The sequence below is a fragment of the Rhodofomes roseus genome (genome assembly GCF_022264815.1).
Source record: "Rhodofomes roseus strain CIRM-BRFM 1785 chromosome Unknown C8Q71scaffold_18, whole genome shotgun sequence".
NCBI classification, from domain to species: domain Eukaryota; kingdom Fungi; phylum Basidiomycota; class Agaricomycetes; order Polyporales; family Fomitopsidaceae; genus Rhodofomes; species Rhodofomes roseus.
The window spans coordinates 185,934-208,682 of NW_025952974.1; the positions used below are offsets into that span (position 1 = coordinate 185,934).

A 22,749-nucleotide genomic window follows, 5' to 3' on the forward strand; every position below is an offset into this window, starting at 1 on the left:
GAGTCCGAGTACCAAAGTCGTGGCTTTCCCTCTTCCTTCCCGACAGCTGTCATATGGCAAAGTGGACAAGCTCTCAATGGTAACCGCCACAAGGCAGCGACAACCGGGTCAGGACGTACGTCTGCTTTTTGAGACTCCCATGCTCACACGTAGGATTTGCGGAGTGCGCATTGGAAAGTGACTGTGATGAAGTTGCGAGGAGTCTTCCTGCGCCATTTATAAGCCAACGTCCGACTCCCCATTTTACCGCACGACGTACAGGCATGTCCTCAGCGCAGCAGCCCAAAATGAAGATGCTCGGCAGCGACAGCACTAACTGTAACGACGTGAAGCCCGCCGACGTCGGCGAGGCCGGGGGTTATTCCACGACCAGGCGTAACATGCTCGACGTCGCCAATGGTCTGTACGGCACAGGGTGAGCCTTCACTGTATCTGTGAGATCAAGGGAAACATCAGACTGACCGTCGTTTATACAGCGTCTCGATGGATATCGAGATACCTATGATCGCAGTCATCGGTTCCCAGAGCACGGGAAAGTCCTCGCTTCTCGAGAATATTTGCGGGATCACCTTACCGAGGGCGAGTGGCACATGCACTAGGTCTGTCCTACTCGGCAAGGTTGGTTGACGAGTTGACGATCCGACGTGGTACATGTAGATGCCCTACCGAGTGCCGTCTATCGCACTCATCCAGCCCGTGGAAATGTACCGTCACCTTGCGCCTCATAACCGATCGCCACGGCCAGGCTGTACAAATCCGCACCGTCCCATTTGGTGACGCGATCCTTGACGCGACGGAGGTTGCCGACAGGATCAGCCGCGCCCAGCGCGCGATCCTGAACCCGAGCACCGAGGCTAGTTTCTTCCTCACTGGAGGCGAAGAGACCACGCCCGAGACCACATTCTCGAGGAATTGTGTTTCCTTGGAGATCAGTGGCCCCGACGTTGTTGACCTCTCCTTCGTGGACCTACCTGGTATAAACGCACATGCTTCGGATGTTTATGCTTGTTCTCAACGTTGTCCCACAGGAATAATTGCCAGTGCAGGTAGCGGTACGACCACTGCGGATATAGAACTCGTCAGAGCCCTCGTCACCGAGTATGCCAAGAATGAGAGCTGTATAATCCTTCTGACAGTGACATGCGAGAGTGAGTTCCCCCTTGATTCGACGATTATCTTTGTCAGCTAACCTCATTCGATGATACAGCCGAGTTCGAGAACCAAGGTGCCTACCAGCTTGCGCGCACCTTTGACCCAGCAGGAAAGCGTACCATAGGTGAATACGGACTACCACGACTTCGTCGCTACCCCTCTGACTTCTGTTCAAGGCGTTCTGACCAAACCCGACCGCGCTCCGAGGGGCGACGAAGAGCGGTGGATCACCCTGCTCAAGAACGAGTACTCGGAGCTCGCTCTAGACAACGGTTGGTTCAGCGTGAAACAGCCCGATTCGGTCCAGTTAGCAGAAGGTATCACGCGTACCCAGGCTCGACAGGAGGAAAAGGACTTCTTCGCCTCTGCGATGCCTTGGGCTTCATTGCCACTCAGGTTTCAGCAACGTCTTGGAACACTCAACTTAGCGGAGCGCTGCAGTGATGTATTGTCTGGCCTGATCGCGAAGAGGTGCGTATGCAACTCTTGTCGACTGCACCTCAAATACTGATCAACATGCTTCAGGCTCCCCGACATACAGAGGACAATCCAAGACATGTTGAGGATGACAGAGAGCCAGTTGGGCGAACTCCCCAAAGAACCGTCCAAGGATCCTGTGGGTGAAGTGTATGGTCTCATCAGCAAGTTTTCTAGCGCCATGACGCAGTACGTTGAGGGCACCCCGAATGGCGACGGTCTGTTACAGACCATCCGCCCTAAAGAGCAGGAGTTTAAAGATGCGATACGGAAGACAGCTCCCGACTTCAGGCCTTTTGAGCAGCCTGACGTCGACGACGATCTACCATTCAACTACGGGAACGGGACTGGTCTCACCTTGCCGGAGTTTCTGTCAAATGAAGAAGAACCATGCCTTCCGGAGGAGAATACCCATGCGATCTACATCAACGAGGTCATGGATTTCGCTCTGCAGTCAGTATTGTCACCTTGTTCGCTCATGGTCATGGGGGTTTTTTTACACCCGTGCTTCCAGGGCTATCACGCGTGAACTGCCAGACAACATACCATTTGTTGTCACGGAGTCGCTCATCCGCGAAGTCATCACTCGCTGGGAGGCCCCAGCTATGCAGCTATTCGACTACGTCGAGGAAATCCTGAACGCAAAGATCGCGGAGTTCGTACATGCTGAATGTAGTCAGTATCCTCATCTAGACTTCTCTGTCTCGTAAGTACTTGCATCTGCGCATTGATAGCTCTTGACTCATGTCTGTCTAGGACCGTCGTGGCAGATTATATTGCTGAACGCGCGCAGGCGACGAGAGAGCGTCTGAAGTGGCTGCGCGCTCTCGAAGAGCGACCTCGCACACTCAATGACCATTACTTCCGCGACTACCGCGACAAATTCCTCGCTTGGTACAGAGGACAGCGCTCCCAGTATAATAACGTTCCCTTCCTCCAAAAGCTGAAGAAGCATAACGCGTCGCAGGGGTCCTCCGAGTTCCATGAAAACGTTAGAGCAATCATGGCAGCCTTCAGCGCGCTGGACATTCACGACATCGAGCCGACCGATCTTGCGAAGGTGCTCCCTGCTGATCCCTACGAGGCCGCGATCAGCATCATGGCGAGCGTACGCGCATATTTCCAAGGTAGGTGTTCCGTCCAGAGGCTCTGGGTGCCAGCGCGGCTCATTCGACCTTCAGTCGCCTACAAAAGGTTCGCCGACAACGTCCCGAATGCGATCGACCACGAACTCGTGCTGGGCCTGAACCGCGGGCAGGCACTCGACGCCGTCTTGAGGAAGGAGCTTGGGGTGAGCGGCCCGGACGGGTTCCGCTTGTGCGCCGAATACCTGCGCGAGGATGGCAACGTCGCGGCTCGTCGTGAGGAGTTAAGGAACAAACGCGATCGGCTGAACAAGGCGAGGAAGGAATTGATGAGATTGCGCCAGTAATAGTTGGAGCGCGAAGCTGCAGAGGCCTGTCTCGGTAACAAAGATGTAACATGTACTTTGCGTAAACACGTTCTTGACACTGACTTGGCTGCATAAACGTCGAAGCACTGATATGTGCTAGTCGCAAATGAGGCTCAATATCCTAATGAAATATACTATGGCCGACGATGTCTTCACTACGGTCCTCGTGACAATAGGGAAATCGGACACCTCGCCGTCATGCTATTACTGATTTGTCAAGCTGCTGAGATTCTGCCATAGCCTAAAGATTCACGTCCGAGAAGGTGAGCCTCAGCACGCATGACTAGTAAAGGAGCACTTACGCGCACCGCTCTAGCAGAGCCGGATCTGTCGTGATCGTCTCTATGACTGGATCTCCGGAGGCAGTCACATTAAACTGCATCTCTGTGGCGTCATTTGCCCATATCGACCAAGCAGGCGTCAAGTCGGGGATGAACTTGTCGTTCGGGTTCAACGAGCGCACAACGGACAAGAACGACTGCGAGAACGAAGTGATGAACTCGGAGTTGTTGTAGGCTGGTGGTAACGCGCTTCACCACACATTTGTTCAGGCCTACTTTAACTTGGAAGGAGGGGAAACGTACGTTGGGAAGTAGTATTGAACATCTTGACCGTGATATCCGGGCGGTATAGCAAATTCGCCCTAGGCATGCGGGTCGTCAATCGGTGGTGCGGAACACATCAGATTGTGAGCAAACCTTGTAGGCACGGTTACCAAACGCCTGCAGCAGCAGATATGTAGGGCAGACGAATATTGCTGTGTTCGCGAGTCAGCGATACAGGCGTGAGGAGTGGCACGTAGGTACTCGCATTCTCCCATCACAGCGACGATTTGCGACAAGGTCGTAGACAGTGCCTGGTCATCAGCATAAGTTTGGACGATGCTTTGTACTGTCGTCTCGTTCAGCAGCGGGAATAGTTCCGTGACATATGCTGTGAGGTTAGTCGGTGGCGAGCTGGTATCCACGAAGACATATCCTTCAAGCGAGTTCGTGACGGAGAGCAACATTTCCTGTCAAGTCCCACAATGAGTGCACCATGCGTACATGGGAAGCAAGGGACTTACGCCATTGAAGTCCTTTCGCTGCAACGTCACGGTCGGGCGCTCGACGATGAAGGAGCCGTCGACTACCGGAACAAAGACAAACGTTCCGTAGAACCCCGCTTCGTTGATGTTTACGTTCGCTGTCTGCAATGTAGTTGCGTTCGCGCTGCGCAAGCATTCGAGCTTGTCTGAGGCATTGGAACAGCTAGTAACATGTACGGATAAGCACGTTGACAAGCAGTTGAAAATAATCACTCACTTCGTCTGGTTGACAGTCTCTCGGAACAACGTCTGTTATCCGTGATCTTGAGCAAAATACTAGACCGGTGCTTGGACAGCAATGTACCTCTGGGATAGTATCGTTGTAATGGTATTGGAAAGGCAAGAACGTCGAGCTTGTCATGGCAGCACGGAACAGCGGGGGATCTGTCTTCCCACCATTTGCGACGATGTGTTGTAACACTGAACCGGCACCTGCAATTGTAGACCAATGAGTCGCCGACAGCCTCATGCTTTAAAATACACTACTGACCCGCAGATTCACCCCAAATGGTAACCTTCGTCGGATCGCCGCCGAACGTAGCAATCTTAAACACCAGTCAATAACGATGTCATAAACACGAGTGTACGGGATTATGCTGACGTGCTCTTGGACCCATTGTAGAGCAAAATGTTGGTCGACTATTGCCTATGGCTTAGAGAAACAGCACGTATTTGCCGGTTGGAGGGGGTACGTACGTAGTCCCGCGTTTAGCACACCATTCGCCTTCACCTCGGAGCCCGGAAGAAAGCCGAAGACACCCAAACGGTATTGAATGATGACAACGACAACGCCATAGTCCGACTCCTTGATCAGATCTTGGCCAGTGAAATCACTTGCAGCCCCGGAAATATATCTGTGCGTTGGACATTCGTTAGTTTGCAAAGTTACAGACACTGACATTTACGTACCCTCCACCGTGTATCCAGACAACAACAGGTAGGCTGGCATTAGGCTGCAACTCTCCCGGAGTATATACACTGGCCGCGGCCATTTGAGCTTGTGATATATAAGCACAAATACGAAGAAACCTACTTCAGGAAGAGACAATCTTCATCCTGAGTAACCCCCGCTCGTTTCTGGAGGGTCGCTGTTCTGTACGGGTTCGTGCTCGACTGCCCGTTCAGTGCGCTCTGGTAGCATTCATTCGGTTGCTCTGTCGCCGGCTGCACACCTGTCGTAGCGGTCGGCGTCTGTGGTGCCCGCCAGCGGAGGTGCCCTGGCACAAACGTCAGTTGGATAGGTTAGACACCGTAAATGACATGGGACTCGCCTACTGGAGCCTGTGCATAGCGAATACCGAGGAAGTAGGAAGTGTTAGTATCGGATTCGAATGTGCCCTGGTACTGGGCATAGCCTAGATCGATCACGGGCGTGGATCCGTTGGTCGAATCGACAGAGTCTGGTGAAGCCGCAACGAGCTGCGCGAAGGCAGCGAGTCCAAGTACGCCGGCAAGTAGCACGAACATGACAACTCAACTGGGATCCTCTGCGTAGGCAGAGGTATACACGGCGCTCGCAACGGGCAGTTTATAAGTCTCGAATATCCGCAGCATCATGCTTTGAAGCACGAGCTGCGATGGCGGAGCTAATGCATGGGTCATCATCATCATGACTCTGACAGCGAGAGGCGCGGCGCTGTGATATCAGCGATGAACGCCGACAATACCTCCGATAGTAGCGGACTAGTATGTATACTTTGTTGCAATGGAGGGAGGGACACGTTTTGTCAGTAGTGGCCGATGTCCCCTTTAGACAGCATCGAAGAATCGGCCCTGTGCGCTGAGAAACGTACATTTCAAGAACAAGGTTCACCGACGTCACGAAGTCGATGCCAATCTTAGACGCATACACAGCCGTCTGAGTCGACTTGCGCGTTCAGGCGTTTCTGAATGACAAATGCACAGGTAAAGATTGACGTAAGTGCACTGCCGACAGCTGTAAGTTACCAAGAGTCGATTCGGAGAACAGGAACCCGAATGAATACGTACCGAGCTGCAGTGAAGACGAGGCCGTTACCGTGGCTCAGCAATTAATGGCTTTCAACCGGTATCAACACTGAAGACTCACAAGTCAAGAGGATCTGGTAGTGCAGAACACGGTTACGCAGATGCTCTTGTCATTCCACGTTGTGAACGTCGGTTCCCCAAGCTATTCATGGAGTGTGGAAGCTGAGGCCGCGAGGTCGCCCCGACTCGCCATGAGCCTGCAACAGCGTACCGACCAGTACTCCAGACCCCCTCCACGTGAATTTGCGCTTAACTCGGTCCAGTATATGTAGAAGATCTAGACGTCGACGTGCAGTTACATTGATCAGGTCGATGGCAAGAAGGAGGAGGGGCGATAGCGGTCGTGGTCGCACTGTGGCGTCGACGTCGCGTCGAGAAGAAGCGCCACCACGAACCCTCCGAGAGATCCAACCCCGATTCCTGTCACGGTGGGCCACTGGTGGTGGCGGTCGGGTGGCGAATTGCTCTCAGGCTAGGCTACTTAGCAGATTCGAAACAAGTTGACGCCAACCCTCGTCGCCTCCCTCTTCAACAAGTACATGCGGGTAAATTCCAGAGCACGTAGTAGCCTTCTGGCATCGCACGACGAAGAGGGGTGGAGCCCGCTGCCCTAAGCCCTTACATACTTTCGACGCGGATCTCAAGCAGCCCTCGACCGCGTTTTGTGCTTCTGAACTTCCGTCACATATGTTTTCTGGTACGTTTGAACTTTGATACGCCACCATCTGTTGGCTCACAGTCTCAGGCTGATGATCGGGTCTCGTATAGAAATCTAGTAGTACCGAACACCATGCTCATCGCCACTTGCGCATGGGTGCGGCTATCCTGTCGTCTCCGTTCGTGGCGAACTCAAGCACATGTATGCTTGCCACATGCTGCGGATAGCGTGAAGGTCTTCGCAAATCGCCGCGAGCTATGCATGCTCCGTGCGCGCGTAGGAATGCAAGGCTGCCTCGTTGTGACTTGTGAGGAATTCTGTCATGACGGTCCGCTTTTATACAAGGCACTCTGCGGTTATCGTACCACGCACTTCCCTCTCGCCAAGTAGTAGAACGGCGACCCACAATGACTCCCACATCCCCTGCTGCGACTGCCTCGCCCTCGAATGGACCTGACCAGGCGAGCGACAGCTCCGGAATCGAGCCCGGAGCTGGTGGCATCGGCTTGTCAGATCCACAATTCTTGACTGTGCGGCGCAAGCTTCTTGATCTCATCAACCGATTGCACAACACAGGGTACATATCAGTCACGTATGCCAGTGCTAATTCTCATTTTGTATCCATTCCAGCGTGCAACGGGACGTCGATTTACCCGTGATAGCAGTCATTGGGAGCCAGAGCGCAGGCAAATCGTCGCTCATAGAGTCCATCTCGGGTATCACGTTGCCGAGGGCCACCGGTACCTGTACAAGGCAAGTTCAGTCTCAATTAGATGTACCTTACTCTGTTCACGCCCCATCCGCAGGTGTCCGACGGAGTGTCGTCTAACATGGTCTGACACGGCGCCCTGGCAGTGCATCGTCTCGCTTCGCTTTGTCACCGACCAGCACGGTCAGGCGCTCGGCCATGCGCGCAACGAGCCTTTCGGGGAAGTCATCCACAACAAGGCTGAAGTCGAGGAGCGCATCAGGCGTGCACAGCGTGCTGCCTTGAACCCCAGTGTCAAGCCTTCCCAGTTCCTCCAGGGAGCTGATGTGGACCCGGCGCACCCAGAGCTCTCGTTCACGATGAACTGTGTCTGTCTCCAGATCCGCGGTGGTGACGTTGCTGATCTGTCCTTCTGTGACCTTCCCGGTATGTATTTTGTTCGACGCGCCAGAATGTTGATTTGAACTGATGTCGAACCTCAGGTCTTATCAGCAGCGTAGGCAAGGGTGGAAAGGAGTCCGACATCGGGCTCATCACTAGCCTCGTCACTTCGTACATATCGAAGCCAAGCTGCATCGTACTCCTCACTGTAGCATGTGAAAGTGAGTTGTCTGAGATTTTGAGTATCGACAGTGCCTGATGGTCACATCGTCCTTTAGCGGACTTCGAGAATCAGGGCGCGCACCATCTCGCCAAGCAGCACGACCCTGAAGGCAAGCGCACCATAGGTATGGCACACCCGTTGGTCCTGTGTACTATCCTACGTTCCTTATCACCATTACACAGGCGTACTGACCAAGCCAGACCGTATCCCTTCCGGCGAAGAAGCTCGCTGGACTCGTTTCATCAAGAATGAGTACGAGCCGCTGGACAATGGATGGTTCAGCGTTAAGCAACCCGACTCGCTCGCTCTCGCCTCCGGCATAACTTGGGCAGACGCGCGCCGAAAGGAGCGCGAGTACTTTTCGTCCACGTCTGTGTGGTCTGAGCTCGATCCAGAATACCAGCGATACCTCGGGACGACGAACCTGACCGAACGACTCAGTCAGATTCTGTCTGAACTGATAGCGAAGCGGTGAGCACTGCACATTTGTTAGAATGCGCAGCCATATCATGCTGATGTCTATGTGCTTGGCGTGTAGGCTTCCGGAGCTGCAAGACGAACTTCAAAATCTCTTGCAGAAAACTGAAGATGCTTTGCGCCAGCTCCCGAAACCGCCATCGAATGACGCCTTCGCAGAGATTCTTCACCTGTTGTCCGACTTCGCTCGAGAGATGTCCAAGCATCTGGAAGGGACACCGGAGGGACACGGTCTCCTACAGACCCTGAGGCCTGTGCAGGAGCGGTTCAAGAAGGCGATCCGAGACACGGCGCCTGACTTCCGACCATTCCCGAAGCCACAACGTGCCAAGGATCGAGAGACTGATATGGCGAAGCAAGACCTCGTTGATGCCGATGGGACACAGTTTCAACAACCTGAGTTCTTGCGTGCTGAAGAGCCTGACACTTGGGAAGTAGGCAATGATGATCGCGCTGTGTACGTGGATGAAGTAATGGCGCGAGCTCGAGAGTATGTTCACCTTCTATACGGTATCAATCCGATGCTAAGAGTGCCTTAGGGCTACGACACGCGAGTTACCCGACTATTACCCATTTGTTGTCATACAGGAGTATATCAATGCCGTCACCTCCAAGTGGGATGTCCCGACGAGAAATCTGTTTGACTCGGTGCAAAAGATCCTGACGACCTACGTCAAGCAGGTCGTCTCGCGGCACTTCTCGAGGTTCACCCACGGCGGACTACACCAGCATGTCATGTAAGCTATGCTCTTCTCTGTGACCGTCTGTGCACTGAAACCTCGGTCCACCAGAACTGTGGTCAACGAGCATATCAAGGAACGTTGCGAAGAAACGATCACGAAAGTCCTGTGGTTGCTGGAGCTGGAGCAGCGGCCGTGCACGCTGAACGGCCACTACTACTCCGACTACAGGGACAAGTTCGTATCGCACTACCGCGCGTACCGATCCAGCAGTGGCTCTGATTCCCTGTTGACGGAGCTGGGAAAGCTAAAGTACTCTGGCTCCAATGGGAGAAATCAAACGGAGTTTCAGAGGAACACGGCGCAAGTGTTGTCCGGACTAAGCGCGATCGGTATCGCTGGTGTGCAGGCAACAGACCTCCCCAAGCTGTTGCCTCCGGACCCATACGAGCCCGCATTGAACATCATGGCTTGCGTGCGCGCGTACTTCCAAGGTTCGTCCATCTCCAGTCAGCAGGGTCATGACTGATTGGCGCGTCTCAGTGGCCTACAAGCGATATGTAGACTACGTACCTATGGCGGTGGATCGTGAACTCATCCTCGGGATCGACTCGGACGGTGCGCTGGAAAGTGTGCTGTTGAAGGGTTTAGGCATCACTGGGTCGGATGGCCCGCGGCGCTGCAAGGACTTCTTGCAGGAGCCTTCGAATGTCGTCACTCGCCGTCAGGAGTTGCAGAAGAGGTGGGAGAGGTTGGAAACGGCTAAGCAGGAACTAATGGACATTTGGCTGTGAACGTTGGAAAGGACACGCTGTGTTACTACCCCTTTCTTGTCATATACCGATGTACACATTCTCTCAAACCGTAGACGTAGGCGGCACAATAGAGTCTCCGATTAATAGCGACTGGGGCTGCGTGCATTTGACAGTAGGCCCGCTCAGACTGAACGGGTAAGGGTACGGGTACGGGCAAGGGCAACGTCACGGGACGTACCCGGGCGGCTCAGCCACGGCTGCCACGCAGCCACCGCGCTAGGGTTAGCGGCGGGTGGCTGCTAACCCTAGCCTTTCTCTCCAGCGCCTGTAACCTACCTCTCAGTTATCCCTTTCATTTGAGGCATACGTACAAACCAGAGAATACAGACGGTGTGGATAGCGAGTCAGAGCGTCTGCAATCACAATAACATACCCAGTAATTATCTCAGTCTCTGCGAGGGGAGTGGTTCCTTTTTACGGTTACATTTACCCGATTTAGGCAAGTGTTATTTTGGCAGTGTTTCGGCAGGCTGACATTGGTCTGTAGGGTAATCACTACAGTAAGATAGAAGTCAAAATCATGTACAAGTGTGCGACCGGACTCGTATTAGTGCCACCGAAAGGCCGTGATGTAAGTAAATTATTCTGAGACTCGAGACCACAATTATTGCCATGGTTAGAAGCCCGCGAGAAAAAGGCTAGGGTTAGCAGCCACCCGCCGCTAACCCTAGCGCGGTGGCTGCGTGGCAGCCGTGGCTGAGCCGCCCGGGTACGTCCCGTGACGTTGCCCTTGCCCGTACCCGTACCCTTACCCGTTCAGTCTGAGCGGGCCTAGTAGTGTTGGGTTTGCGTATTCAAGTTCCTTACATGATCTAACTTCCTTAACTTATGATGCGGCGATGTCGCTTACGTATTACTTACCCGGATTCAGTTGTCAGTGGGAGAGTGGATATCGGAGTTTTAACCCGCCTTGCACTTGCGCTGACCGCTAGGTGCATATGCATGAGCCTGGTGAGCCTGCATACGTAGTCATCCGTATCGACGTTCAATGTATGATATGCAGCAAGCCTGAGTATGACCTACCGATATCTAGCACACGAGGTATGGTGCATTTTACGTTCTGACGCGGATCACCACCAGCTCTTCGCCGGCGTGCGCCTTCATGGTTTCGATCCATCGAGTACGGTTCACCAACGGTCCACGGTGTGTACAATTTCTGATACGCCACACTCCGTTGGCTCGCGTCCCCAGGCTGATAATCGGTTCTCATATAGACGTACAGCGTCATCGAGCACCATGGTCGCCGCCGCTGACGCATAGATTATGTGATTCTGTTGCAGAAGAGACACGACACAGTATCTGTCTCACCTCTTCAACGAAGAAGGGCGTGTATCACCGCCCAAAATCGTTGCGGATACCTTGAAGATCGTCGCCGCGCGCTATGCGCGCTCCAAGCACGTCACGAACGGCAAGGCCGCAGAGTTGTGAGAATTCTTGACATTGCCGTCAGCTCGTAGTATAAAGGCCCCTTCTGGGGCTTGTCGCTCTGCACGCTTTCCTCCTTTACAGCAGGACAGCAACCTCCATAGCTCTCCCAACGTCCCTTGCGACAGTTATGTTACCATCGACCGGAGTTGACCAGACGACCGACAGCTCTGGGATAGAGCCTGGAGCTGGTGGGGTCGGCTTGTCAGACCCGAAGTACTCGACGGTTCGGCGAAAGCTGCTTGATCTAATCAATCGTCTGCATAACACAGGGTACGTGGACATTACACACTCTGAAATCGTCTTTTCATGCCGTGGCTTAGTGTTCAGCGAGACGTTGATTTACCGGTGATTGCTGTCATCGGCAACCAGAGTGCGGGGAAGTCGTCCCTCATCGAGTCCATTTCCGGCATCACCCTTCCGAGGGCTAGCGGTACCTGTACGAGGCAAGTATGGATCCGACTATGTTTGTTTGTTCCTGCTAAGAACAACATCATAGATGTCCGACAGAGTGCCGCCTTACATGTTCTGATGCGCAGCCGTGGCAATGCATTGTCTCGCTCCGGTTCGTCACCGACCAACATGGCCAAGCGCTCGGCCATGCGCGCAATGAGATCTTCGGCGACACCATATACGACAAGGCTCAGGTCGAGGAGCGGATTAGACGTGCTCAACGCGCTGCCCTGAACCCTGGAACCAAGGCATCTCAGTTCCTACAGGGAGCCGACGAAGATCCGGCATGCCCCGAACTGTCGTTCACAACCAACTGCGTGTGCCTTCAGATCCGCGGCAGCGACGTCGCCGATCTGTCTTTCTGCGACCTTCCAGGTATGTCTTGTATATGATGGGGTGTGATCATGTTGTATCGTACTGAGGATGTTTGGCAGGTCTCATCAGTAGTGTAGGCAAGGGCGGGAAGGAGTCTGACATTGGGCTTATCACCAGTCTTGTCACGTTTTACATCTCGAAGCCAAGCTGCATCGTGCTCCTCACTGTAGCTTGCGAAAGTGCGACATCTACTACCTTACAAGTGTTGAACATGGTTGACGGTTACACCATCCTTCAGCTGACTTCGAGAATCAGGGCGCGCACCACCTTGCCAAGCAGTACGATCCTGAAGGCAAGCGCACCATAGGTACACCTTTGAATCCCACGTGCCACCCAGTATCGCTGATCATCTTTCCACAGGTGTGTTGACCAAACCGGATCGCATCCCTTCGGGCGAAGAAGCCCAGTGGACTCGTTTCATCAAGAACGAGTATGAGCCGCTCGACAATGGATGGTTCAGCGTCAAGCAGCCCGACTCGCGCGCTCTCGCCTCCGGCATCACTTGGGCGGACGCGCGCCTGCATGAGCGCGAGTACTTCTCGTCGGCATCTATCTGGTCGGAACTCGATCCTGAATATCAGCGATACCTCGGTACGGCCAACTTGACCGAACGACTCAGCCAGATACTGTCTGAGCTGATCGCGAAGCGGTGAGTGTTGCATTCCAGTCGAGTATCCCGAGTGATGTGGTGCTCACTACTGTGCTCCCCGCGCAGGCTGCCGGAGTTGCAGGACGAACTGCAGAATCTTCTGCAGACCACCGAGGAGGCCCTCCGTCAGCTTCCGAAACCGCCCTCGAATGATGCCTTCGCGGAGATCCTCCACCTCCTATCCAACTTCGCCCGGGACATGTCCAAGCACTTGGAGGGGACTCCGGAAGGGAACGGTCTCCTGCAGACCCTGAGGCCGGTGCAAGAGCGATTCAGAGAGGCGATCAGAGAGACCGCTCCTGACTTCCGACCTTACCAGCGGCGTACGAAGGGTTCCAGATGCCAAACCGATAGTTCGGAAGCAGCGCAGCTCCAGCAGGCCGAGTTCCTGCAGGCCGAGGAACCTCATGCATGGAAAACCGTCAACGATAATCACGCCATTTACGTTGATGAAGTGATGCAACGTGCTAGAGGGTACGTGGAGCATCCCTGTCATTGACCTATACTTATGCTTACGCACACTGAAGGGCTACGACACGCGAGCTGCCTGACTACTACCCTTATATGGTTGTCCAACAATATATCAGCGCAATCACCGTCAAATGGGATGTCCCGACGAAGAACCTCTTCGACGCCATAGAGAGAATATTGACGACATACGTAAGGCAGATCGTCACGCAGCACTTCGCAAAGTTCGCGCACGGTGGACTGCAACAAAGCGTAGTGTAAGACAGAATCAGTTTTCCGCCACATGTCCGGCTGAATTGGCGTTCGTCCCAGGAATATTATGAATGAACACATCAAAGAGTGTTGCACTCAAACCATAGCTCGAGTCTCCTGGATCCTCGCCCTGGAGCAGCGTCCATGCACGCTCAATGGACACTACTACTCTAACTATCGGGATACGTTCATGTCGCGTTACCGTGCATACAGGACCAACAGCAGTTCCAGCGACTTGATGTCCAAGTTGGAGCGGTATCCATCAGCCTTGCGCTCGGTCAAGATGACGACGGATTTCCAATTGGAAGTCACGACAGTGCTCTCTGGGCTGAGCGCGATAGGCATTTCTGGTACCAAAGCAACAGATCTCCCCAAGCTCTTACCCACTGATCCGTACGAGCCCGCACTGAACATCATGGCTTGTGTTCGTGCGTATTTCCAAGGTAGGACCGTTGGGATTATTTGCGGTGCGGGTTTCCCCATTGACCATAACCCACAGTGGCGTACAAGCGATATGTTGACTACGTGCCTATGGCAGTCGATCACGAGCTCGTGCTCGGTCTCGACAAAGACGGTGCATTGGAAAGCGTCTTGCTGAAGGGCTTGGGTATAACGGGGCCAGATGGCCAGCGGCGCTGCAAGGACTTCCTCCAAGAACCTCCTAATGTCGTCACTCGCCGACAGGAGTTGCAGAAGAGGTGGGAGCGATTGGACACGGCGAAGAAGGAACTCATGGACATTTGGATGTGAACGTCGGAAACGCAAAATGCTGCCTTAGGATCACTTTCTTGTCCTGTATTGATGTTCGCATCTCGTGTTGACGTGGAGATAAACCAATGTGATAGAGAATTTGAATACATGAGCTGTACTATGAAGACAGTGAGCTTACATCAACGCTGTGATGGAGACGTAGTAATACTAAACAGGATGCCCGGAGTACAATGCGCAGATATAGGGCACCTAGCAACAAGAGCTTCTACGACGACGCTGCGCTGATCTATATTTCTAAGGTAACCGATATCGGTCACCATGCACACAACGGTCAATGCGAGCAAACAAACATCCTCTTACACCCACAACTCATGAAGAATAAGGAATCACATGTATTGCTGTATGGATGGGGTAGTAGATGCATCAGAGAAAATTGTTTGAACGTGGATAGCGAGAATCATGTGTAGTCAATGAGCAGCGGGACACGGTCCGCGCCTCGTACATAGAGCCGTTGATAACAAGTGAAATGTGCTCGAGTCCTTGGAGCGAAGACAGCAGAAAGACGGCGAAGTCACCCGACTACCATTCAAGCCCCCCTGTGAATCATGTGGCTCTTCTCGCTCACTTGCGCGCCATGCAATTCCTGACCAAAAGGCTTCAGATAACTACATTGTTACGAAATGTGAAGCTTACCTCCTCTCCTTGAAGGCGCACGTAACCGCGACGCCTCATGTTCTTCACGCCCTTCGACACCAACCAGAAGCCGAGCATCATGATGAACGCCATGATGACACCCCAGCACACATCGAGGACAGGGCTGCTCTGGGCGTTCACGCCAGGCAGAGTAGCCCACGTCGAGCCGGTGCTGCATGCCCTAGCCCACTCGCGGTTGCTGCTGATCAAAGAGTTCTGAAGCAACATGAGCGCCGCTGCATTTTAGTCTCAAATCGAAACTACGCACCTCGAGACGGTAGATGAACTCGGTGAGAGGGATGTCCTCCTCGTGACCGAAGACGCGGACAGTCTCGAAGTCCTCCGACGTGCCGTTCTTGAACTTGAAGCGGAGGAAGTCTCGGACATCAGGCGCACGAGCACGGCGCAACTCAATGGCGAAGGCAGATGCGAAGTCCGCTGATCGTAGTGGCATTGATTAGCACTAAGTGACCAAAGAGCATTCGATAACGTACGGATGGCGGCCAGCTCGGGGTGCGATTTCACGATGTCGGTCATATGGAAGATCGAGAGGAACGGCTGGTAAGTGGTCTGAATGAGCATGAACTGCAGCGGGTCGCCATTGAAGGCGACGCGCTGTAGGGCATCGACAATGCTGCTCAGAGCGGCGCGGCCAGCAACTGTATGAACGTGTGAGAGAGTAGACGCGTAGAAGCGAAATGGACACTAACTGTTTCCAATGCCAGCCATGTCGGCGTCAGAGAAGACCAGGTTCTCGCGGAAGTCAGCCAGACCACGGGCCTGTTCAACGAAGGTCGGGGGCAGACGGTGGGCATACGTGCGGTTGTGGACGAGCTCAGTAGAGATGTAGTCCCACATCTAACAATACCCAGGTCAGTGCCAGACATCTCACACACGATGCACGAACTCACGTTGTACTGCAGAGCGCGACAACGAATCAGTACGCGTCACTAAAGTGACAGGTGGATACTACTGACCGCATTCTCCATGGTGGCCGGCCTGCCGAAGATGAAATCGCGGACGTCGCTGAAGTAGCGAGACGCGCCCTTTGCCATCTCCTTGAACTCAGAGGAGCCATGCACCTTTTTGACGTGCTCTTCAAAAGCCTACGGTAAATTTTCATCAGCGGATTACCCTATGAAATTGGTATTGAAAGTACATACTGGGCAGTCAGTCCAGCTTTCTAGAGAGCGGTCATTACTAGGCTCCACGGTTTCAACTAGAAACACAGTCAGCTATCCAAAAAGCAGGCAAAATAAGACCGGCGTAGATGTCCTGACCTGGAACATATTGGTAACCACCGAGAGGAGCGATCACCTCCGTCTCGTTCGCAAGGAACTCCTTGTTCGCAAGAGTAGGCGGAAACAGCCCTTGAAGAAGCGCCGTCGCGGAGTCGAAGACCGAGGGGCCCTCTGCGCCTACCTTGACACGGACGTGCACCTGAGCGAGGTCGATCAGGTCGGTCCTAATGCCCCGGATGTGCGAAGGGTTCTCCGCGTTGAGGTAAAGGTTACGCAGGTACACGCCCAGCTGATGTGATTGAACCTACAACAGGCGTCAGCAAGTGCCACAAGGACACACTAGATAACATACCTCGCCAAGCGGCGTGCTCAGCGTCGGGCCCGGCTGGTACGTGATGGGATCCTGGTACGCTTCCGTACGGTCGCCATTGCGGGCGAGAACAACGACACCAAGGACTTCGGGGTGAGACATTGCGAGGACTGGTCAGGTATCCGGGTAGGCAACTGAGTCAAGGGCACAGGGAGTGCTGAGGTTCGTCGCCGCTGCAGCCAAGCTCTTATACCTACCCGGCAGTGGCGGCAGTGGCGAACTGGACAATGCAAAAGCCGGCGTGTTACGCGCGTCGGCGCTGACTTCGATGAAACACGAATGGAACTTTCACACCGAAGGTGCTTTGTCCACGCCCTGGATGGGCCCCCGCCGCAGCAGGCAGACACGTTCCAGGTGGTCCCCGCAAGGTCGCCACCACAACATGGTGCATTGGAGAATTATGCGATCGAGATTCTGCCTTGGAATGAAGCGTGTAATCGACCCATTGGACGCACCACTGGGGTGACTGAAATGGGATCCATCCGCGGCGACGACGGTGGCCAGATGGGGCCGGGTACCTTGCCTTCCACCGTTAGCGAAGCGGTGGCTTGCCGTCCGGGAGCGCCCGGTTTCGACCCTGTAGCTAAAAGGTTGTGTGATGACGGTCTAGGCAATCGCAGGATGGTCATCATAAGCCGCTACGAACTGCTTCTCTCTGACCTGACCGGGACAAATGTCGCATAATGTACTTCTCTCATCCCCGACATCGCGCGGCCAACACGCGGAGTAATGACGCTTGGGTACAGAGCCAAGCGCCCGTGGCTTTGAACAAGTTGGTTCAACCGTTGAACGTTTGTTGTTTTGAGCTTTGGACGTCCAGCTAAACATGTCGAGTGGGACACACACTTATAATGTGACTTAGATGAAGTTTGCGGATACAACTACGGCCCTGAATAATGTGAGAGTCAGAAAGTGCACGTGCTGAGTATGTGCAATGCATATAGCACGTAGTTTCCTGCCCACCTTCGCGGCTTCCGAACGTATGAAAGCGACTTCCAGTATAAGGTACAGAATGGTGCCATGCCTGCAGCTGGAGGTCGCGAGGCATGTCAACTGACAGACTGAACGTACTGTACCTAGCCCTCGTGCTCACCTCCAATACTCCCCCAGCGTGCAGTGTACGGGGCTTCGATCGACATAGATTAATTCCAGACACCACTTGGTCCGACGCCGCACTTGCGGAATGAGGCTAGTAGGTTCTGGTGGCTCGTGGCTCCTGCATGGCATAAGGCCCAAGGTCAGTACGCCTTGTGAGCGACGACGGAAATGATCTGAGAAGCTACTAGGCAGAGCACTCAGCTAGTCTGATCCGCCTACTGATCTCGAAGGGACGCAATGATCGTCGTAAAATCCCGCACAGCGACCTTGCTCCCGCGAGCCATGGATCGAAAGAAACGATGGATCAATTGCTACCGCAGGGCTGAGGTTTGTTGCTAGAGTGCAACTTTGTGCTACGTAGCACACGGTAATTGCGGGACTGCTTTGATCGCCGGTGGACAAGATACACAGAGATGGGGCCAGCTCCAGCAAGCTACAAGACGTACATCCACGTTCCTGCATGCGGAGCCTTCGTTATGGCACAGTAATGAGACGGCGCTGTCAAGTTAGGAGGGCTTCCTGACTATAATGATATACATTCAGCATGCTCCTGTCGCAACACACTACGCGTGAGTGGGTATCACGACACCAAATCGGACATACGTGCCTCAGCTCTACTTCTTTCCCTTCTTCTTTCCTTTACTCGCGCCTCCACCTCCACCTCCACCGCCTCCGCCGGCGGTAGCACCAGGGGTCTCCACCACACCCTGCGTCGCTCCCCCGCCACCTCTTCCTCTCCGCCTAGCATGCGCTTGCAGGAAGCTCGATCGCTCACTCTTCTTCAGCCATCTCTCTGGGTCGGGCAGCGGGGTTACCCCGGGCACGACGCCTTTCGGTATCCTGCGTGTCCGAGGCTTCTTCTGCGGGGCTTGGGGCTGTGGGGCGTCCCTGCTTTGTGCCGCCGCAGTCGGGATCGAAGGCGCGAGCACTGCAGGAGGAGGCGCAGACTCGAGGGAGTCCGTGATAGACTGGGGGAGCGCGGAGAGGGAGGTAAGATAGTCAGAAGTGAGGAAGTCGAGGTGCGCCTGGGCGGCGGAGAGGTTGGTCAGAATATCGGCTTGCTCGTCGGAGTGCTGATGTTGTGAAGAACGCGTGAGGTTCGTCCGTGTGGACATCAACGTATAATACGCACTGGCTCAGCGGTGTCGAGAAGAGTGTTGTAGAGGTCGTAGGCTGTCTGGTACTCGCCTTCTCGATACGCCTGAAGAGACAGTGTTTAGAGGTGTGAGTCACTGTGGCCAAGAAGCACGCACGAGCTGTGCCTCCATGTGGGAAACTCCTCGGTTCTCCTCGACACCTTTCTCCTTGAGTGACTTCAACACGTCCGTAACCTCATCCTCCCGATGCAAACGGTGCAGTGTGTATGCTTTCTCGAACGCGAACGCGTCATCTTGACTCTGTCCGCCATTCTCATTGACACCGCTAATCAACGAAAGGGCTGCAACATATCGCTCCGTCTGTAGGAGCAGGAAGAGTTTCGTCTGCAGCGCGTCTTGGTCTCGCGGATCGACGCGTAGTACTGTGTGCGTACCCGCAGTCAGCGACACAGATATACATAGTCTAGCATGGCACCGGCACGCACTCTTGTCGCATGTCTTGATTGCATTCACGAAATACCCGCCGTCTATCTGCGCGCACAGAGATGTGAATAGTCGCTTCAAGCGATCTTCGTTGGAGAGGGGTTGTTTCTTCGCTGGCGCTGGCTTCTGCTGCTTGCGCGCAGGAGTAGAGGATGGCTTAACCACTTTCTGACGGCTGGATGGCTTTGAAGCCATGGTGAATCAGACCTCGTCAGTGGTTGAATGTCGCGGTGGTGGTCGCAGTCACGGTGTACAGCGGGCGGCTACGGCTGTGTATGGTCGTGTTACTGTATTGTAATGTACCTTACAAAGGCATAGAAACATTACTATTGGCCCATTCATGAGTTGTAACGCGATCACAACAATGACTAGTGTACGCTTATTGTGACCGTACATCTTGCGTCCCTCCATCACGATCCGCCAACGGTGCGACCTCCCCTCCCTCAACAGACCCGGCTTGCTCAAACAAAAACAAAGGCATGATGGCGACAGAAACGTATGCACCCCACACCGCACAGCGTTCCCTCACAAACACTGACACGGATCGTATCTGCTCAGCTCACCATCCCCAGCGCCGGACGCGGACACGCAGATGGTCGACAGCGCGAACACGCAGGGCGGAGAGGAGTCGACGAAGACAGGGCGGAAGCGGCCGCGTATTGACATGGCGACGGAAGCAGGTCAACGCAAACGCGGCAAGTCGATGTTCGCGCTCGCTCTAGGTACGCTTACGAAGGCGAAGAACGAGGACCGGCAGCGGGGCCAAAGCGATGCGGTGCGATACCCTGCTTTTCTTCTAGTCTGTCGGTATGGCTGATGCGCGCGGTGCTGGCAGGCAAAAAAGCGGCAAGAGATCGAACAGCGGCTGCAAGACAAGTTGCGCAAAGAGACGGACAGCGTACGGCGCGCGGAGGAGGCGAAGAAGGACAAGACCGCCTCGAACCGCAAGGAGGAGGAGTTGCAGCTCAAGGACTCCATTGTACGTCCTCTCCACCTCCACATACGGCTGCCCGCCTTCTGTGGCTCTGGTCCTCCGTACATGCTGACCCTCACTCTAGTACAAACTACGCCGGACACGTCTGCCGCTCCTCGCCAACTTCCTGCTGACCTCCGACAACATCCCCGACATCCCATTAACCGACCCGCCCTCTCTCCCCGAGCCCCCGCAAGATCCCGACAACACGAACCTAGCAGCAGCCACCGCCCGGGCGTCCAAAGCGCCCGCACTGGCGGGCCCGCCCCGCTCACATCCTCCACCACTGTACTACCTCCCAGTCATCCTCACTCCTGCGCAAGAGGCGTTCCTCAAGCAGAGAAAAGAAGAGGTGCGTTCGTCCTCAATCAGACCTCGTGCGATAGTACCAGACTGACTAGGACGCAGGTGAAAGCCGCCGCCGAAGCAGAGTGGTCCGCCTTCGCTGCGGAACGCTCAGCAGGCATCACTGAGATCGCCCGCCTCCGAGAACGCGTCGTGGAAGAAGCCTCGCGGAGCAAGGGGTCCAAGCCGCAAGAAGACGTTGAACTGTCTGACGCTACCGCTGCCCCGTCCAGCCCAGAGAAGCCGGCGGAGGAGTCCAAGCCCGAGACAGAAGCGTTGAAGGGAGCGTCGGCGGGGTCCGCAGCGCAGGACGGGGCAAGTCCTGTCAAGGAGGACGCGGAGGACGCGAAGATGGAGGTGGACGACGAGGCCGCGAAAGAGGGCGAGAGGAGGGAGAAGCCGGCGCCGCCGCCCCCGGCGGACGAGGACGACGCGGTTGAGTATTAGTCGCCTTCTCTCCCAGGTGAGGTGAGAGAGGCGGCTTCGACGGTTTGTGCTGCTATCTTTTCTGCTCCCAGTGCTGTTGCGGTTGTCTTTGCTTTCTATAGTATCTCCGAGTCCCCCGTTCGAACTCTCATTTTAGTTTTAGCCGGTGGCGTTGGATCTGGCGTTGTACGGTACGACTCCGTAGTCCTTGTAACGTTAACAAATGCTTACTCTCTGCTGCATCTTCAGGCATGTCACTGTGATCTGCGACCCTACAGTCCCGATCCGCAGGTATAGTATTACAGGGGTATCCGCTCTTCTGCAGCGACGTGTGTCTCGACCGAAGGGACGTTCCATTAAATAAAGCTATATGTACTACGCATGGTCGTATATCCAGAACCGATTCCACAAGAAGCCTGAGTCAGAATGCTGAGCGGCGATGAGTGCCATCGTACACGAGCGTACAAATGTTACTGTCCATGTCCAAGCCCCAGAATCTGTCCGATATGCAGTCTCATAATGCGCTGAGCACGCCCAGCGCCGCCATGACCAGCCCAGCTGCCATGGTGACAACCACCTTGCTATCTGCGCCTAGCCGCATCCCCGCGCTCGTGCTGGTAGTGGCGGAGGCGGATGTCGAGCTAGAGGTGGCAGAGCGAGACGCAGAGCGGGACGCAGAGCTCGACGTGTTGGTAGCGGAGGCGCTGGTCGTCGATGGGAGGGACGTGGTCGCGAAGCTGATGGACGTGCTGGGCGAAGCGACTGCGCAGAACTGGTTCGCGAGCGACTCTGCGGAGCCGATGCTGCTTGGGCAGTAATTCGCCATGCAGGATGTCAGGTTCTGGGCGAACGCGGTAGAGCTGCCAAGCTCGTCAATCGGGAACGGATGCGAAGAGTAGCGGAGGACGCACTTGGTGCCCCCGCAGAAGCAGTCGACGTCAGCGACGCTCGAGCAGCCCGTGAATGCGACGGCGGAGTCGATGCAATTGTCGACTTCCAGTGAAGACCATGAGAACAATAACACCCTCAGCACGTCCGCAACTCACCGCAGGCTGAGTACCCGCTGAAACTCGGCAAGGACGCTGTGCTGGTCGCGGACCCGCTCAGCGAGCCGCTCCCGTTCGCGCTCGCGCTACTAGAAGGCGGCACGGTCGTGCCAAAGCTTGAGGACCCAGAGATCGTGACCTGGACGGTTGTAGACCCAGATGTCGACTGGGCGCCCACTTGAACAAAGGAGAGCGCGGCGGAGACAGCGAGCAACAGCGACGACGGAAGGGTCGAGAACATGGCTGCGCCGGTTCGGGCTTGCGGGGAGATGAAGGAGAGGAGACGGTGAGAGGAGACCGGCGTTGGAGTAAGTATAAGCAGGACGTCTCCGCAGAAGCACTCTCCTTGGACTGTTCTCGGCAAACACAGCAAGACTTGCCTTTTTCAGCGATCATCTGCTTCTCATGTCCAACCACTGGCACCAACATTTCAGTTGTCTCGTACCCATCCGGTTCTTACAGTCGCACCCCACCACCGCACTGCGAGACAACATTTCAGCGCGTGTGTTTACTACAAAGCTGCCG

At 54.8% G+C, this 22,749-nt stretch overlaps 8 protein-coding genes across 8 annotated transcripts; 4 read left to right on the forward strand and 4 right to left on the reverse strand.

The window, feature by feature from the left end:
* Positions 1 to 293: 293 nt before the first annotated feature.
* On the forward strand, positions 294 to 3,061 carry C8Q71DRAFT_712791 (P-loop containing nucleoside triphosphate hydrolase protein; the record flags this gene model as incomplete). The annotated part of the gene is made up of 10 exons (XM_047920877.1): positions 294 to 415; positions 477 to 599; positions 658 to 974; positions 1,029 to 1,148; positions 1,208 to 1,276; positions 1,329 to 1,623; positions 1,678 to 2,082; positions 2,144 to 2,335; positions 2,386 to 2,756; positions 2,811 to 3,061. The coding sequence occupies 10 exons, from the start codon at positions 294 to 296 to the stop codon at positions 3,059 to 3,061; spliced, it is 2,265 nt and encodes a 754-aa protein (XP_047776173.1).
* Positions 3,062 to 3,380: 319 nt separating this feature from the next.
* Positions 3,381 to 5,636, reverse strand: C8Q71DRAFT_839138 (alpha/beta-hydrolase; the record flags this gene model as incomplete). The annotated part of the gene is made up of 13 exons (XM_047926496.1): positions 3,381 to 3,612; positions 3,646 to 3,725; positions 3,781 to 3,839; positions 3,881 to 4,094; positions 4,149 to 4,332; positions 4,387 to 4,418; positions 4,474 to 4,601; positions 4,660 to 4,714; positions 4,771 to 4,808; positions 4,866 to 5,023; positions 5,079 to 5,147; positions 5,203 to 5,386; positions 5,420 to 5,636. 13 exons carry the CDS (start codon positions 5,634 to 5,636, stop codon positions 3,381 to 3,383), a joined length of 1,650 nt encoding a protein of 549 aa, XP_047776174.1.
* A 1,605-nt stretch (positions 5,637 to 7,241) lies between these two features.
* C8Q71DRAFT_860229 (P-loop containing nucleoside triphosphate hydrolase protein) lies at positions 7,242 to 10,098 on the forward strand (the record flags this gene model as incomplete). The annotated part of the gene is made up of 10 exons (XM_047927770.1): positions 7,242 to 7,411; positions 7,465 to 7,609; positions 7,690 to 7,969; positions 8,026 to 8,145; positions 8,203 to 8,271; positions 8,330 to 8,618; positions 8,686 to 9,114; positions 9,164 to 9,361; positions 9,416 to 9,798; positions 9,848 to 10,098. The coding sequence occupies 10 exons, from the start codon at positions 7,242 to 7,244 to the stop codon at positions 10,096 to 10,098; spliced, it is 2,334 nt and encodes a 777-aa protein (XP_047776175.1).
* Positions 10,099 to 11,674: 1,576 nt separating this feature from the next.
* On the forward strand, positions 11,675 to 14,610 carry C8Q71DRAFT_875072 (P-loop containing nucleoside triphosphate hydrolase protein; the record flags this gene model as incomplete). Its single annotated transcript, XM_047928380.1, has 10 exons — positions 11,675 to 11,817; positions 11,868 to 11,994; positions 12,084 to 12,372; positions 12,432 to 12,551; positions 12,611 to 12,679; positions 12,733 to 13,021; positions 13,088 to 13,495; positions 13,549 to 13,746; positions 13,802 to 14,184; positions 14,241 to 14,610. The coding sequence occupies 10 exons, from the start codon at positions 11,675 to 11,677 to the stop codon at positions 14,489 to 14,491; spliced, it is 2,277 nt and encodes a 758-aa protein (XP_047776176.1). The 3' UTR covers positions 14,492 to 14,610.
* A 347-nt stretch (positions 14,611 to 14,957) lies between these two features.
* On the reverse strand, positions 14,958 to 17,037 carry C8Q71DRAFT_183080 (phosphoglycerate mutase-like protein). The gene is made up of 10 exons (XM_047916821.1): positions 16,739 to 17,037; positions 16,426 to 16,690; positions 16,309 to 16,364; positions 16,123 to 16,251; positions 16,057 to 16,062; positions 15,856 to 16,003; positions 15,640 to 15,804; positions 15,414 to 15,583; positions 15,146 to 15,361; positions 14,958 to 15,095 (listed from the first exon to the last, which is right to left on the reverse strand). The coding sequence occupies exons 1-10, from the start codon at positions 16,856 to 16,858 to the stop codon at positions 15,039 to 15,041; spliced, it is 1,332 nt and encodes a 443-aa protein (XP_047776177.1). The 5' UTR covers positions 16,859 to 17,037; the 3' UTR covers positions 14,958 to 15,038.
* A 1,160-nt stretch (positions 17,038 to 18,197) lies between these two features.
* On the reverse strand, positions 18,198 to 19,768 carry C8Q71DRAFT_183078 (uncharacterized protein). The gene is made up of 5 exons (XM_047916820.1): positions 19,437 to 19,768; positions 19,108 to 19,373; positions 18,987 to 19,055; positions 18,462 to 18,927; positions 18,198 to 18,404 (listed from the first exon to the last, which is right to left on the reverse strand). Exons 1-4 carry the CDS (start codon positions 19,627 to 19,629, stop codon positions 18,469 to 18,471), a joined length of 987 nt encoding a protein of 328 aa, XP_047776178.1. The 5' UTR covers positions 19,630 to 19,768; the 3' UTR covers positions 18,198 to 18,404; positions 18,462 to 18,468.
* A 258-nt stretch (positions 19,769 to 20,026) lies between these two features.
* Positions 20,027 to 21,199, forward strand: C8Q71DRAFT_712788 (uncharacterized protein; the record flags this gene model as incomplete). Its single annotated transcript, XM_047920876.1, has 4 exons — positions 20,027 to 20,209; positions 20,270 to 20,413; positions 20,493 to 20,759; positions 20,816 to 21,199. The coding sequence occupies 4 exons, from the start codon at positions 20,027 to 20,029 to the stop codon at positions 21,197 to 21,199; spliced, it is 978 nt and encodes a 325-aa protein (XP_047776179.1).
* A 201-nt stretch (positions 21,200 to 21,400) lies between these two features.
* C8Q71DRAFT_183142 (uncharacterized protein) lies at positions 21,401 to 22,580 on the reverse strand. The gene is made up of 4 exons (XM_047916822.1): positions 22,225 to 22,580; positions 22,090 to 22,171; positions 21,644 to 22,038; positions 21,401 to 21,553 (listed from the first exon to the last, which is right to left on the reverse strand). Exons 1-3 carry the CDS (start codon positions 22,463 to 22,465, stop codon positions 21,693 to 21,695), a joined length of 669 nt encoding a protein of 222 aa, XP_047776180.1. The 5' UTR covers positions 22,466 to 22,580; the 3' UTR covers positions 21,401 to 21,553; positions 21,644 to 21,692.
* Positions 22,581 to 22,749: the final 169 nt, after the last annotated feature.

Excerpts from the sequence above, each read along its gene's own strand:
- C8Q71DRAFT_183080 (XM_047916821.1), bottom strand. The coding sequence starts at position 16,858 with ATGTCTCACCCCGAAGTCCTTGGTGTCGTTGTTCTCGCCCGCAATGGC. Across the intron at positions 16,691-16,738 it reads TGAGCACGCCGCTTGGCGAG|GTTCAATCACATCAGCTGGG; the intron begins GTATGTTATCTA and ends CGCCTGTTGTAG. Across the intron at positions 15,096-15,145 it reads TGCGCCTTCAAGGAGAGGAG|GAATTGCATGGCGCGCAAGT; the intron begins GTAAGCTTCACA and ends CCTTTTGGTCAG.
- C8Q71DRAFT_183078 (XM_047916820.1), bottom strand. The coding sequence starts at position 19,629 with ATGGCTTCAAAGCCATCCAGCCGTCAGAAAGTGGTTAAGCCATCCTCT. Across the intron at positions 19,374-19,436 it reads AATCAAGACATGCGACAAGA|TACTACGCGTCGATCCGCGA; the intron begins GTGCGTGCCGGT and ends GTACGCACACAG. Across the intron at positions 19,056-19,107 it reads CCCACATGGAGGCACAGCTC|GCGTATCGAGAAGGCGAGTA; the intron begins GTGCGTGCTTCT and ends CTGTCTCTTCAG.
- C8Q71DRAFT_183142 (XM_047916822.1), bottom strand. The coding sequence starts at position 22,465 with ATGTTCTCGACCCTTCCGTCGTCGCTGTTGCTCGCTGTCTCCGCCGCG. Across the intron at positions 22,172-22,224 it reads CAGCGGGTACTCAGCCTGCG|TCGACAATTGCATCGACTCC; the intron begins GTGAGTTGCGGA and ends CTTCACTGGAAG. Across the intron at positions 22,039-22,089 it reads TGCTTCTGCGGGGGCACCAA|CTCTACCGCGTTCGCCCAGA; the intron begins GTGCGTCCTCCG and ends CGAGCTTGGCAG.